At 39.8% G+C, this 12,458-nt stretch overlaps 1 protein-coding gene across 1 annotated transcript in view; it reads left to right on the top strand.

The window, feature by feature from the left end:
• Positions 1–365: 365 nt before the first annotated feature.
• Positions 366–12,458, top strand: part of mdfi (MyoD family inhibitor) — a 33,427-nt gene continuing 21,334 nt past the window's right edge. Inside the window, exons 1-2 of the mRNA XM_039799112.1 lie at positions 366–881; positions 2,251–2,452. Of these exons, the coding sequence (XP_039655046.1) occupies positions 2,302–2,452 (151 nt within the window). The 5' untranslated portion in view covers positions 366–881; positions 2,251–2,301. The remainder of the gene's footprint in view (positions 882–2,250; positions 2,453–12,458) is intronic.

The following is a 12,458-nucleotide window of genomic DNA, read 5'->3' as shown; positions in this document are numbered from 1 at the left end:
TGTTTTTTAAGAACTGAAATTATAATAATATAGCAGCAATGACTTCACAGAACATTATTGGTATATCATATGGTGGGCCTATATTATAGGAGACTAAAATGTCATTACTATAGCTAAAATAGTGCTCATAACTGAGCATCAAAATGTGGCATGGGATTTTTAGTGAGTAGGCTATACAGTTGTGACCTTAAATAAAAAGTTATATTCACAAACTGTTACTCTATCATTAATGACAAAACATATGGTTCCTGGGCTCATAATTCCTGATGAAAGCTACCCTGTGTTAGTGCTGTGTCTGGTTCGGGTTAAGGGGGTAATTATATGACAGTATAGTTCAGCCCAACGAGCTTGTAGCCTGGAGGAAGCACAATCACTGCTGACTGTAGTTTCCTGTCCAATAGCTGCAGTACAGAAGTCTGAGGCAAGTATAGTGGGGAGTAAAGAGAGAGGAGAGACCGACACATCGGATACTGCTGCTCATTTTAAGAGTTTAAACAAGTTTGGGACAGTGGTGTAGCCTACTTGTACTTCGTTTGCAGAAACGCAACAGAAATCGAGTCAGCCCTGCACTGCAGACAAAGCGAGCTGCCTGCAGAGACACACAAAACTTCCCAACATCTGGTCTGCTGGAGGACGGGGCGAGCCGGAGAGAGAAACTTTGGAGGCGGAGAGAATCTATCTTCGCTGGAGAAAAATGCATTGAATTGGGAGTTTGGGGGGGAACCTACATGAGCCGAAACGAGATTTGGTGGTCGTGTAAGGTGTCAAGAGTGGAGGGAAAGAGGACGGGAAAGGTCTCGGAGGGCGAGAAGTCCACCTGGAGCGGTCAGAGAATGAATTAGCCGAAGGTTTGGCTGCACCGCGTTCCAGCCAGAGAGAAGGTAAGAAGTTGTTTTGCTGTGTTGTTGTAGATCAAAGCGAGTAATTGTGCAGCATGAATCCAGAACAGAAAAAGGATCGCCACACTGGAGCTGCGCTCGGTCTGAGCATGCAGGGACTCGTTTAGGGAAAAGCAGGGCGCAGACGTACAGGTAAACAGAATACGGCCGTTATAAGCTATATAGCAGTAACATTTAGTAGCCTAGGCCTATTTATATTTTCAATTTCAGCGTACATTTCTCTTTAACGGTAGGCTTAACTATTTGCAAAACATGTGTACACGCATGCTATTTAAACTACAAGTTTGGCACTGTTTTTAAGTGTGCGTTGCGATGTCTTTTTCTCTGTTGCCGAAACTTCTTTACACCTTTGACCGTATAAAACTAAGCCAATTGTAGTTATTTAAGGGCGAATACATGTTTATAAACTCGTTAAACGTCGCCATATCAAGCGCATTTAAAAAAATTAATAAAATAAAACTTAGAGCTAGGTTGTCAAAACTTTTGGGGGCAGCGAATGTGTCCAGAGCAAAACCACGGGAGCGCGCAAACAGCTGTCCTGCTGAGCTGCTCTGGCAGGGTTGGCGCGCGCCAAACACACGTTGGCACGTGACACAGTTAACGGGTCCGGTGCTCGGTTTTGATTGCCTGCTCGACTCCTATCTAAAACATCAGATAAAACACACGTCGGTGGGCAATTAAGCAAGTATGAAGGTCATAAGATATCTCATTTAGGCTATATATGTCGCTTAGCAACCATTTAGTAAGGCTCCAGTCTTACTTATTTAAGTATGATAGATTATTGCATCTACTTGAGAAACGACCCTTGTATATATAATTAAACAGTTTAAAAAAAAAAAAACTCATAATCTTGACTGGGAGTAATACATTAAGTAAATATGAACAATATTTAGGCAGCTTTTTGTATTGTATCCGTGTTATTCTTTGTGAGTGTGTGTTCTTTACAATGAATTATTGCTTTTATTACGGTTGCCTTTTTTAAATCTCATGTTAGTTATATACTACCCTCATTGTTATTATTTGCACAACATAACATTAAAGAGTTTAAACACTATTAATTAAAAGTAGGCTATGATTATGCACATCCGGTGTGTTACAACTGTTTGATGAAAGTAGCACGACAGGCCCCTTCCTTTAGTGATTTTATAGCTGTAAGGGATTCATGCTGGTTCAAGTTGTGCATGATTACACCCCTCTCTCTCTCTCTCTCTCTCTCTCTCTCTCTCTCTCTCTCTAAAGCACTGGCCTGTTGGCTGTTGCTCAATTTAAAAAGACAATAAGAAATCTTTCATGTAACCCATGTGATCATCTCTGTAATAATATTTTTGGCTGTCTCCTCTCTCTGCTTCAGGCTCACTCCTTGGCCCCTCCACCTCCTCCCACAAGAGCCAGGCCTACGCCCATGGATGAGGAGAGGAGTGCCCCTGCCATCTCCCCAGAGCCACCTGATGAGGTGGACCCCAGTGTACCAACTCCACAACCCAGTTCACACGCAACTTTGACCGCAGAGAGCACAAAGAGCTGTCCGAACCCAAAGCCCTGTCCTAGTCCAGGTAAGGAAGAAGTTGCAGTAGAAAAACAGACAGACCTACTTTTTTTTTATCTGTTGTGTAGCTGTTTGTTTAGTGTGTCTGTGTGTTTGTATACAGTACGTGTTGGAGAAACAGTTATGTGATGGGTCTGAACAAGCCTTGAATAGTAGGTTTATAACTACTACCACAGAGTTCTATTAAAGGCCCTTTGTTGTTTTTTGGTGTGTGTTTAGTTTTAGTTTAGATTATTACGATCCCCATTAGCTACAGCATTGCAGCTGCTGTTCTTCCTGGGGTCCACAAAACAGACATTACATTGTGACAATGCAACGATTACAACTTGCATCATAACCTTAACAATAATCAGATAATTTGAAATAGTCCATTTCACTTCAGTGTCCCCAACACATAATTCAGACAGACCCTCCACAGCCACAAGACCTATAAACAGAATCAAACCCACATTTGTATTTTGTTCAAAACTTAGCCAAACTAGTTTCTACATATTTTCAACGCCTCTAGTCAAAAGATGCTGTTTTACTAAAATTTGAAAATCAATTTTAATGTTTTCTTGTGTGATATGTCTTGTAAGTAAATGACAGTCATGCATAGCTTGGTACAAGACCGTTCGTTTGATGCGTTGTTTTCGCTATTGTACAACTTCCTTCTATAGCATGTCTGAGAGTAGTCATGTCTATCTAAACTGAATGATAAATTATTATACAAAATAAACTGTCTTTGTAAAAGAGATATTTCTGATAAATACAAGTCATGAATAGAATAATCACTTTTTAACAAATAACAAGCTAGACAATTCTGCATTGCAATAACATTCATTGTGTATTCACATGGATTGTGTGTGTCTGTGTTTACTGTAAGTTTGGCTGCCTCAAAAAAAAGAATGAAACAGAAAGTAGTTATGAAGAGTTCAAGCCATTTATTATGAAAAAGAGAAGTGTATTTAGGCTGAGAGAGAATATCTCTCTATGCTCTTTCATGCATACAAACCTCATTATGGTAGAAGGTTGGCCATTGTGTGAGTGAATATATAGCTGGATGCAACACATTTTCCTTTTTTTCCCAAGATATAGGAGACCATTTACCCCAAAACAAGAATAGACCAAATTATTCACCTTTGTGAAAGTGTGTATAGGTTGATGTTAGTTTTCCAGAGTGGAATAGTCTTGAGTCACTGTTATGTTTAAAATTTTACAGACTGGTAATTACTAATCACTATTGGTAGACTCAGAAGCTGTGTTCTAGTGACTCTCTCACTAATTCCTACAAAATCATTGTGTGTTTTTGGTGGATGTCATGGTGATTCATTAGGTCAGAGGCCTTCTCACTGACAGATAAAAACAGTTTCTCGGTCTGCGTGGGGGAAGTGCCGCCTTGGATGATCTAAGGGGTCAGGACCAATTCAGCGCTGTGGAACGCTTAAAGGCCGCACTGGGAATTGGGGAATGAATCCATGACCCTTCCCCTTTGTGTGATTGGTCATGGTAAGGGTTGACTGACACTGGGGCGGAAACAAGGGAACTTGGCCCAACTCAGGGCAGTATTGTGCCTGAATGACTCATCCAGGATCAAGTTCCCTCAAGCTTCTGTGACAAAACGACAGCACGGACTTTAGATCAGAGCGCAGGTCCTATGGGGCAATTGGGGTAGGTGTGGTAAATAGTTAGAAAAGTGTGCAAAGATTTAAGTGGCTTGTTGCCATGGGAACCTGCCACAAAAACCTCCATGGTCGATGGAGTTGTTTTGTTTTGTTTTCTAAAGACACGTCTCAACCCAATTTATTATGATAACTGCATTGAATGTGCAAAAGCACAGAATCTACACACGCACATTTTTGTTCTCTGCTACATTGCGGTTCACCATGATGAGTGTAAGTACAGTATCAGATTTAATGATAATACCTCTGTGTAGAGTTTTAGAGTTATTAAACTGTAGGTTTGTGCCTGAACATGTTCTCGTGGCTGTGCTGACTTTACCTGTGCTTGCTTCTTAGGAAGCCAACCCAAAGTATAACTGTGGCTTATCCCACTAAAGTTAGACTGCTTGTCTGGCTGACTGGACTAATTTCTGTGTGTGTGTGTGTGTGTGTGTGTGTGTGTGTGTGGGTAGGTGAGCCAAGGTGGGGAGGAGAAGATTGGTCAGGCTACCACTGAGGGCAACAAGGCCCTGCTTTCAGTGCTATGCTTCACCCCCCACCCATCCCTCAGCCTGCAGAGTGCAGGGCTTTGGAACAACACAACAGGCACATATACAGTAGATCTAACAGACTTGAGTCGTTTTTTACCCATGGATGCATCATAACAAAGGGATAACAGGTCCCAAGATTGTGCTCTTTATTCCAATCAAAGTTGCTTAGCCAGCGCATATGCCAGACAAGTTATTTTTCTTCCTGGTTTACTTCCATGATGTACAGCCCATAATAAATCTCCATTAGTGTCTCTTTTCCTGTTCCTGACTAGCCTGATAATCAGACTGAATCATGTTACTTCATTCATTTGGCCTGACATTAAAGTGATGGTTCGGAGTAATTTCACCCTAGGATCCTTTGCACCACAACCTCGAGCCAAACAACCCCCCAGAAGCTTTTTTCACGTGGGTCGAACACTGGGAGAGTTAGCGTTATCAGCTGAATATCTTAGTGCAGGCGCTAATGGATCCAAGAGTGTATCTTGTACATTACCCTACTAATAATGCAAGAAATTATACCAAACTTCTACACTAGTACAAAATATTTATTAATTTAAGGGAGTGTCTCCAAACACCACCAATTATAACGTCTCCTGCTAGTTGTACTACAGCACTTTTAAAAAATAAGTAAAATTAATAAATATTTTTGTTGTATCTCTTTTCGGTGTTGTAATTTGTAGACGTCCCTAAGCACTCGTCTTACTGCCGGTAGCAGTAGCAGCAGAGAGCAGAAGCAGCAGGCAAGTGTTATTTAAATAAACTCCTGGTGTACTTACAAACTTTCCAATCCATTGTTTTATGAGTACATAACCAATTTGTACTAGTGTAGAAGTTTGGTATCATTTCGGGCATTATTAGTGGGGTAATGTACAAGATACACTCTTGGATCCATTAGCGCCTGCACTAAGCTAATCAGCTGATAACGCTAACTCGTCCAATGTTCGACCCTGGTGAGAAAAGCTTCTGGGGGGTTGTTTGGCTCGAGGTCGTGGTGCAAAGGACTCTAGGGTGAAATTACTCTGAACCATCACTTTAAATTAGTCAGTTTCTTTAATGGGAGGGTGGTGTTTTGTTTTGCCCTAACAATCAATAGCGAATGACGTATCCATCCCACTAGCACTGTTTTTTATTTATATGGAATCTGCAATGGCTGTTGCCACGCCGTGCCCTGCTCTCTTAATTGAGGCACATTGTGTTGTGTGCACAGTAGATGCTTACTAGAGCTTAGATCGGCCCAAAAAATCAAGCCCGACTCAGCCCGAGCACATTGTGTCCGAGTCCGGCCCGGCCCGACACATTAACTGTAATTATGAGCCCGAGCCCGATTTAAACCGAAACTTTTTTAACACGTGGCCCGTGTTGTTAAACTGACGTTCTCAACTACAATTCTGAGTTGTTTGAAATGCAGAAATCTGTTTAGAATAATGCAACAACGACAAAGCATGTAAACTGCGCTGTTTGTTTATTCAGCACAGCAGGCCCGGTGTGATGCGTGCGAGTAGGGGGTTGCATTTTGTAACTGCAGCCTAACTTTTGTACACATTTGTTATTTTTATATAGCCTATATAATATTTCTGATTATGGCATAGCTTTCTCCCCACCCAATTAGGCTTTAAAAAAAAAAAAAGGGTCAGGCCCGGCCCGGCCCGAGGATAGTGGCGGTCCACTGGTCGGGCTCGGGCCGAGAATCTAAACTCTAATGCTTACCTGTCACAATGGGGAAGGACACATATGACCATCTGTGCAATCAAATGCAATCGTATACAACAAATAATGGCTCTGAATAATTCTGTTCAGTCAGGGGTGCTGATTCATTTCTGTGCTTATTTTGAGGCCATAGTTTAATTATGACAATAACCCAGCAGCATCAGCGTGGGAGCCAGCCAATCACAAAGCACCAGATGAGCTCGGAGAGAGTTTTAGCGCTCTCGTCATCCCATATTTGGATCGTAGTCTTTTCTGCTGTAAGTCAATAAAGCTCTGCTCAGTCGTTACAATAACACAAAACAGTGGTGTGTGTGTGTCTGTGTGTGTGTGTTTGTGTGTGTGTGTTGACAGATGTGTGCTTCTCGCTGTTGTGAGTGTATATAGGAGCCACTTACTGTACCACCACATGCTGATTCCCTCCTTCTCTTTCACCACTGGCATCTCTCTCACTCTATTTTTTCTCTCCCTGTCTTTTTTTGCCTACTTCCTCTCCTTTGTCTCTATTTATCTTTCTTTCTGTGACTCTCTGTATTAGGGCTCAAAAATAATTAGTTTTTATGTTGCAAAGAGAGTCATTTTCCAATCACTAGAGGTATGAGTCTAACTATAACTTGAATTATTATCAGTATCTTAACCTATAGGAGGTTAAAGTTTTATTTGGAGCTTGTTGATGTTTTACAACTATAAGACAGCTGATTCCAGCATATGTAGTCAGCTGTAGCTATTTAATGTTTAATTTAAAGCAAAATGAATATTTTGGCTGTTGTTTGGTTATTATGATCTCTGGGAACCTGGTCTATACTTTATACGCACACCTAAAGATGCTTTAGTCAAAAAAGAAATGCCAATCTGTATTATTTGATGTGTTATTTACTGCTTAGAAAGACCAACATAGTCGTTAGTCTTTCATTAAATAAACAGTTTAGTATTAGCTGACCCCATCACATCGATTTCAGTCAGGTAGCTTGCAGTTTGCCTGTAAGTAATCAAGTTTAAAGACTGACAGCTGGCAGAAAGTAAACATTTGTTAGAATCTCCGTCAAACGTCTGAGCACTTCAGATTGTTTTTGATTTTTGATTTCAAAATCTCTGAATCGGGACCTCCAGGATTTGGGGCTGTGGAGCATCTTGTTCTTTCAGTCTGTCAAGCTCAAGTTAAGATTCAATACTTTATTGCCATATCAACATGACAGATTGGAATTTGTCTTAGTGAGCTCATTAAAACAAAGACAAAAGATTCAATACTTTATTGCCATACAACTCGGTTGCTAGGGATTTGCTTCAGTGTGCTCATGACAGGACATCAACAAAGATACAAAAAAAAGACATAGAACATATATATATACACATATACGGTATCCCACACAGGATCACACTTGACACAGGCAGATAAAGAGTAAAGCCACTCATTTATAGAGCACATGATACATTAAACAAAGTATAAAACAAAAAAATCACAACCTCAGTTGTCCAAAAATATTGGTCTAAAGAAAATGCTATTAGATATTTTCATCAAATCTTTTAGTACCGTCGATATTTTTGCCACCCTAACCTGTTTTTACAGGTGTCTCTTTGTTTATCCTGGTGCTTTATTATAATGTATACAATAAAACATAATAAAATGCCTCTGTCTACATTACAGTCTAAACTACATTTATTTTCCCTCTCTGCGCTCCAGCGTGCAGATGCAGCTATTTGCCTTCTTGTCCCTTTTTAGTCACTGAGGTTTGTTGAGGCTTGTGTGTCTAATTTGGTTTCTCACAGAGATTGAAATAAACTAGGAGCAATTTGAGGCGTTTTTACAGCATATTTGAACTACGAAAATGAGCATGCTTTTTTTCTTCTTCACCACCTCGCAAACATTTGAGAAACTGCTGCTGCTCTGGTGGCCTGCACTCCCACTCTCTCTCTTTCTCTCACCGACTCCTGACTTGAGTAGCGTCTCCAAATCCTCATAACCCATGTCATATACTGTTGACAGTTAGTGTCAGCATGATAGTTCTAGCTACCCAGCAAACTGTCTGTCTTGTTGAGACACTTGAGCGGGGGCCCTGTTACTGTACAGTTACCGTTACAGTGACAGATCTGATGGTTACCCCTTTAAGTGTGTCGCTGTTGTCTCTTCCAGTTTCAAGTCTACAGTTGTGGCAGAGTTGTTATGTAGAGACCGACTGTTTTTTTTAGGCTGATATTGATGCATTAGGTCAACAATATATCAATATTTATATCTATAATAACTCCATATCGGCCTATAATATCGGCTTGTCATTGTGTGCATTAGAGCGGGGTATATATAGTACATTTGCCACCGTAGCTTGAGATTGACGCTCTTCCTGAATGTGAACTACTGAATTCAGCTTATCCTGTCAGAATGACCGTTAGACTGTCCATAGTTTCCATATGTTGCACAGTATAGTGTGTGTTTGTATATCTGATGGTGGTGTCACTGTTTCAGGCTCCTTTGTGTTAAATGCAGCAGTATAGCACTCAGTTAGCAAAGCAGCTGTACTTTCCCAGGAACCAGAGGAATCTCAGAGACAAAGTAACACAATTAAATTCCCCTTAAGCCTGTTCAACAGCAGACAGTTTTTGTCTTTAATGAGCTTACACTGCTTCATTCTCTCAGCAGCTATAATCTCTGATTTTGGACATATTCCAGTGTTGCACTCTCACAGACCCTGTGTGCAATGTGTGTGTGTTTGTGGGAATGTGTTTCTGTGTGTGCTTTTGGCTGGATTGCAGCTAAACAATTGCCTCTTCTTTCCTTTTCCTTGTGTGTGTGCATGTATGGTTTTTTGTGTATTTGTTGTGGGATACAGATTTAAAAAAAAGGTTTCTGTAGTTATGTGTTTTCTTTGTATTTCCCTTCGTCATGGTCAGAACCCCAGCGGTTGTGTGTGGTTTCAATCAGTTCCAGTCATTACTGCTTGCCATAGAGCTGCTACTGCGTCCTCTCCACTAACTCCACTCTGCTGAACATTATTCTGCTTGGTTGCTCTTCACCTCATCTCATTGTATCGTCTTTCCAATTCTCTCAACTCTTATCCTTATCTTTTTTTTAGGATAAATATTTTTATTCTTTATTTATTTAAAACAAACAAAACACAAACAAAACATACAACATTCATACATCACCTCCCCGCCTGACCCCCACACCCGCCATCACCGCTACACAATTTGGTTTTTCCCCTTCTCTCTTCCTTGACCAGATGAAATTATATATATATATATATAATTTCATCTTTCAATTTGGTTTTTCCCCTTCTCTCTTCCTTGACCAGATGAAATTATATATATATATATATATACACACATAATATTAAATACAAAGAAATACCAACAAAATAGACAACAAAATACCTCTTTCCACAATACATCCTAGCCTCCTAGGACCCCTGCAGAAATCTCAGCTACTTTCCCCTTTTTTTTGTGTAAAAACTCAATCTAGCAAACTGTTTGTATGACATTTTTTCAAATGCTGCCACTCTAGCCACCTCCATACTCTTAGAAGAATATGTCTGGCTATTATTAACCTGGTTTGGACCCAACTTCTTGTGTGCTTATTTCTATCTTTATGTTTTAGAGACGAGTCAGCAGGGTGTGCAATGGGCATGTGTGCGAACATTTTTGTCTGTGTGTGCCTGAAAAGTGCACTTTCAAGTAGGTCTCCAACTGTAACGACTATTTGTATTATTGATCAAACTGCTAATTGTTTTTACGATTACAGGATAAATTAATTAGTCTATTAAATGTCAAAGAAAAGTAAAAATATAGAGTTGTAAAAATGATTTTAAAACAGTAGTTAGACATTTTATTTTAAATTGCATTATATTACTTATATCACTGATTCACTACAATACTATTACTAATAGATTGCGGTTGTGCTTTAATATTTTATTTTATATGATATGCTTTATCATAGTATCGTCTTCCATTCTATTGTCTATACCTTATATTTGTTTCATTTCTGTATAGTGTGCAATATTACACATACTGCACATATTATATATAACATATAATTGATTGACCTTATCTCGTCTTTTCTTATCTCAACATGTTGTTAAAATGCCCATCACAATTTCCCTGAGCCTTCAAATTGCTTGTTTGGCCCAATCAACAGTCCAAAACCTAAACATATTCAATTTACAACGATCAACCCTGCAATATCGCCGCAATATCAATATCGTGGTATTTGGTCAAAAATATTGTAACGTTTGATTTTCTCCATATCGCCGAGCTCTATTTGACAACATTAAACAGAGTTGCAGCTTAACATTTGCGCTAAATGATTAAAGTTTTAACTTATCTGGTGGATTTTGGATGCCTGTTTGCTCCCGTTTGTGGTGGGTAGGGTGCATATGTACTGTATGTCTTTGCCGAAGGGTTGTACACACCTAAGAGACCTAATTTCGTATGCACATTAGAATTCTGTGCCTCTAAAGAAGTACTAGTAAAGCTATAGAAACAGGGTTCAGGTAGTTTAAAAGACAGCAGGTAAACTCAACTGAGCACTCCCCCCTCAGAGATAATACTCAGAGGAACAGCAGGTTGCAGTCCCCTTGAGGTGATCCAGGATGTGTCACATCATTTGCCAGCTCCCATCGCCTGGATCTGTGTGTGCATGTGTGCGTTTGTGTTGTGTTCATGCTAACCATTGCCTTATGTGATCCATATGTTTTTGTTTGTTTACTAGGGGACTGATATTCCTCTGGATCACCCTTTCAGGGCCCATGACACGTGTACACACCAAATTACAAACATGAACACACACACATGAACACACACACACACACACACACCGAACACACACACACACACACACACACACAGTCAAGCATGCACAAACAAATACACATACTCACCCACACGTGTAAACACACAGCCAGATCTCCTCAGCGGCTCTTGATTGCTCTAGTCTGATTTGAATTAGAGGCTCATCTTTCTCAGATCTCAGAAATGGCTCTGAGGTCGAGCGGTTTGGTGGTTTGATGCTGATGCCAACACACAATTGGTTGAAGGCCTGCTTGGATGGCACTAGGGGTTCGGTGGGGATGTGCTTTTGCTCCAACAATCGTGGTTTTGAACGTTTACAGAGGAAAGGCTTTGACTGAGTCACAAGACCTACACACTTTTAACCCATAGGACTCTCATTGGCAACAGAGTCTAAAAGAGAATACATAACAGACTACTATACTGACGTATGAAGTGGTTAGGCTGACCAGATGATTGAACACATACTCAGGAGGAATGTGCAAGTGTTGAACAGATATTCAGATAATTGATGTACATATTTATTGCATATCTTTAAAATTATTTTTCCAACAAGGGCAGCAATACTCTGTTATCCTTACTACTACTCCTACTCCTACTCCTACTAATACCACTACTACTACTTTTGTCATCTGTTGGCTGGCTAGTTTAGATAAATCTATATTTCTCAGATATAATAGTAATCGATTCTTCTTCAAATTATTTGTTGTGGAGTCATGAATCTTACACTGAAGAAGACCGTCCTTTCCTTTCCTCCCGTAATTTGCTTACGCAGAGCTCTCGTGTGGCTTTGATAATGACATAATTGCCCCCAAAAGCAGCTTCCACAGAAAGGGACCAAAACAACATGAGAAAGAGGATTAGTATAACCCGATAAATGCCACCTAAAGCGCTTTTTGTTTGAATTATATTACTGATCTAAATATTTTCAAAAACCTGCCAACTGACTACAGTCATTAAAATCAGTTGTTGCCTGCCAGCACATGGTGAAATATTACTTTTTTATTATTCATCCTCAAATATATTTTTGATAAATGGGTACCAGCTGCATCGAACAATGGACGATTATAGGTAACTGATGGATTTTGATGAGCTAATTGATAACTGATTATAGGATTATTTAAGATGATATTTAACAGATAATCAAAAATACATGACTACATGTATGTGTGGCTGGCTGGGCCTATGGACAGATATAGACAGAGTAACATATGCTTTGCATAATTTACTTAAAATCTTTTGAACAGAGTGTTCTCTAAAGTAATTACAAGAAAGTAAAGTAAGGATGGATGGGTGAATGGATGTAATGATAGATAGACATATACACTGCTTGCCAGTGACATAT

The sequence above is a fragment of the Perca fluviatilis genome, chromosome 4 (assembly GCF_010015445.1).
Source record: "Perca fluviatilis chromosome 4, GENO_Pfluv_1.0, whole genome shotgun sequence".
Taxonomy (NCBI): Eukaryota; Metazoa; Chordata; class Actinopteri; order Perciformes; family Percidae; genus Perca; species Perca fluviatilis.
Note: the sequence above shows the minus strand (reverse complement) of the source record. Positions and strands in the feature narration are given on the sequence as shown.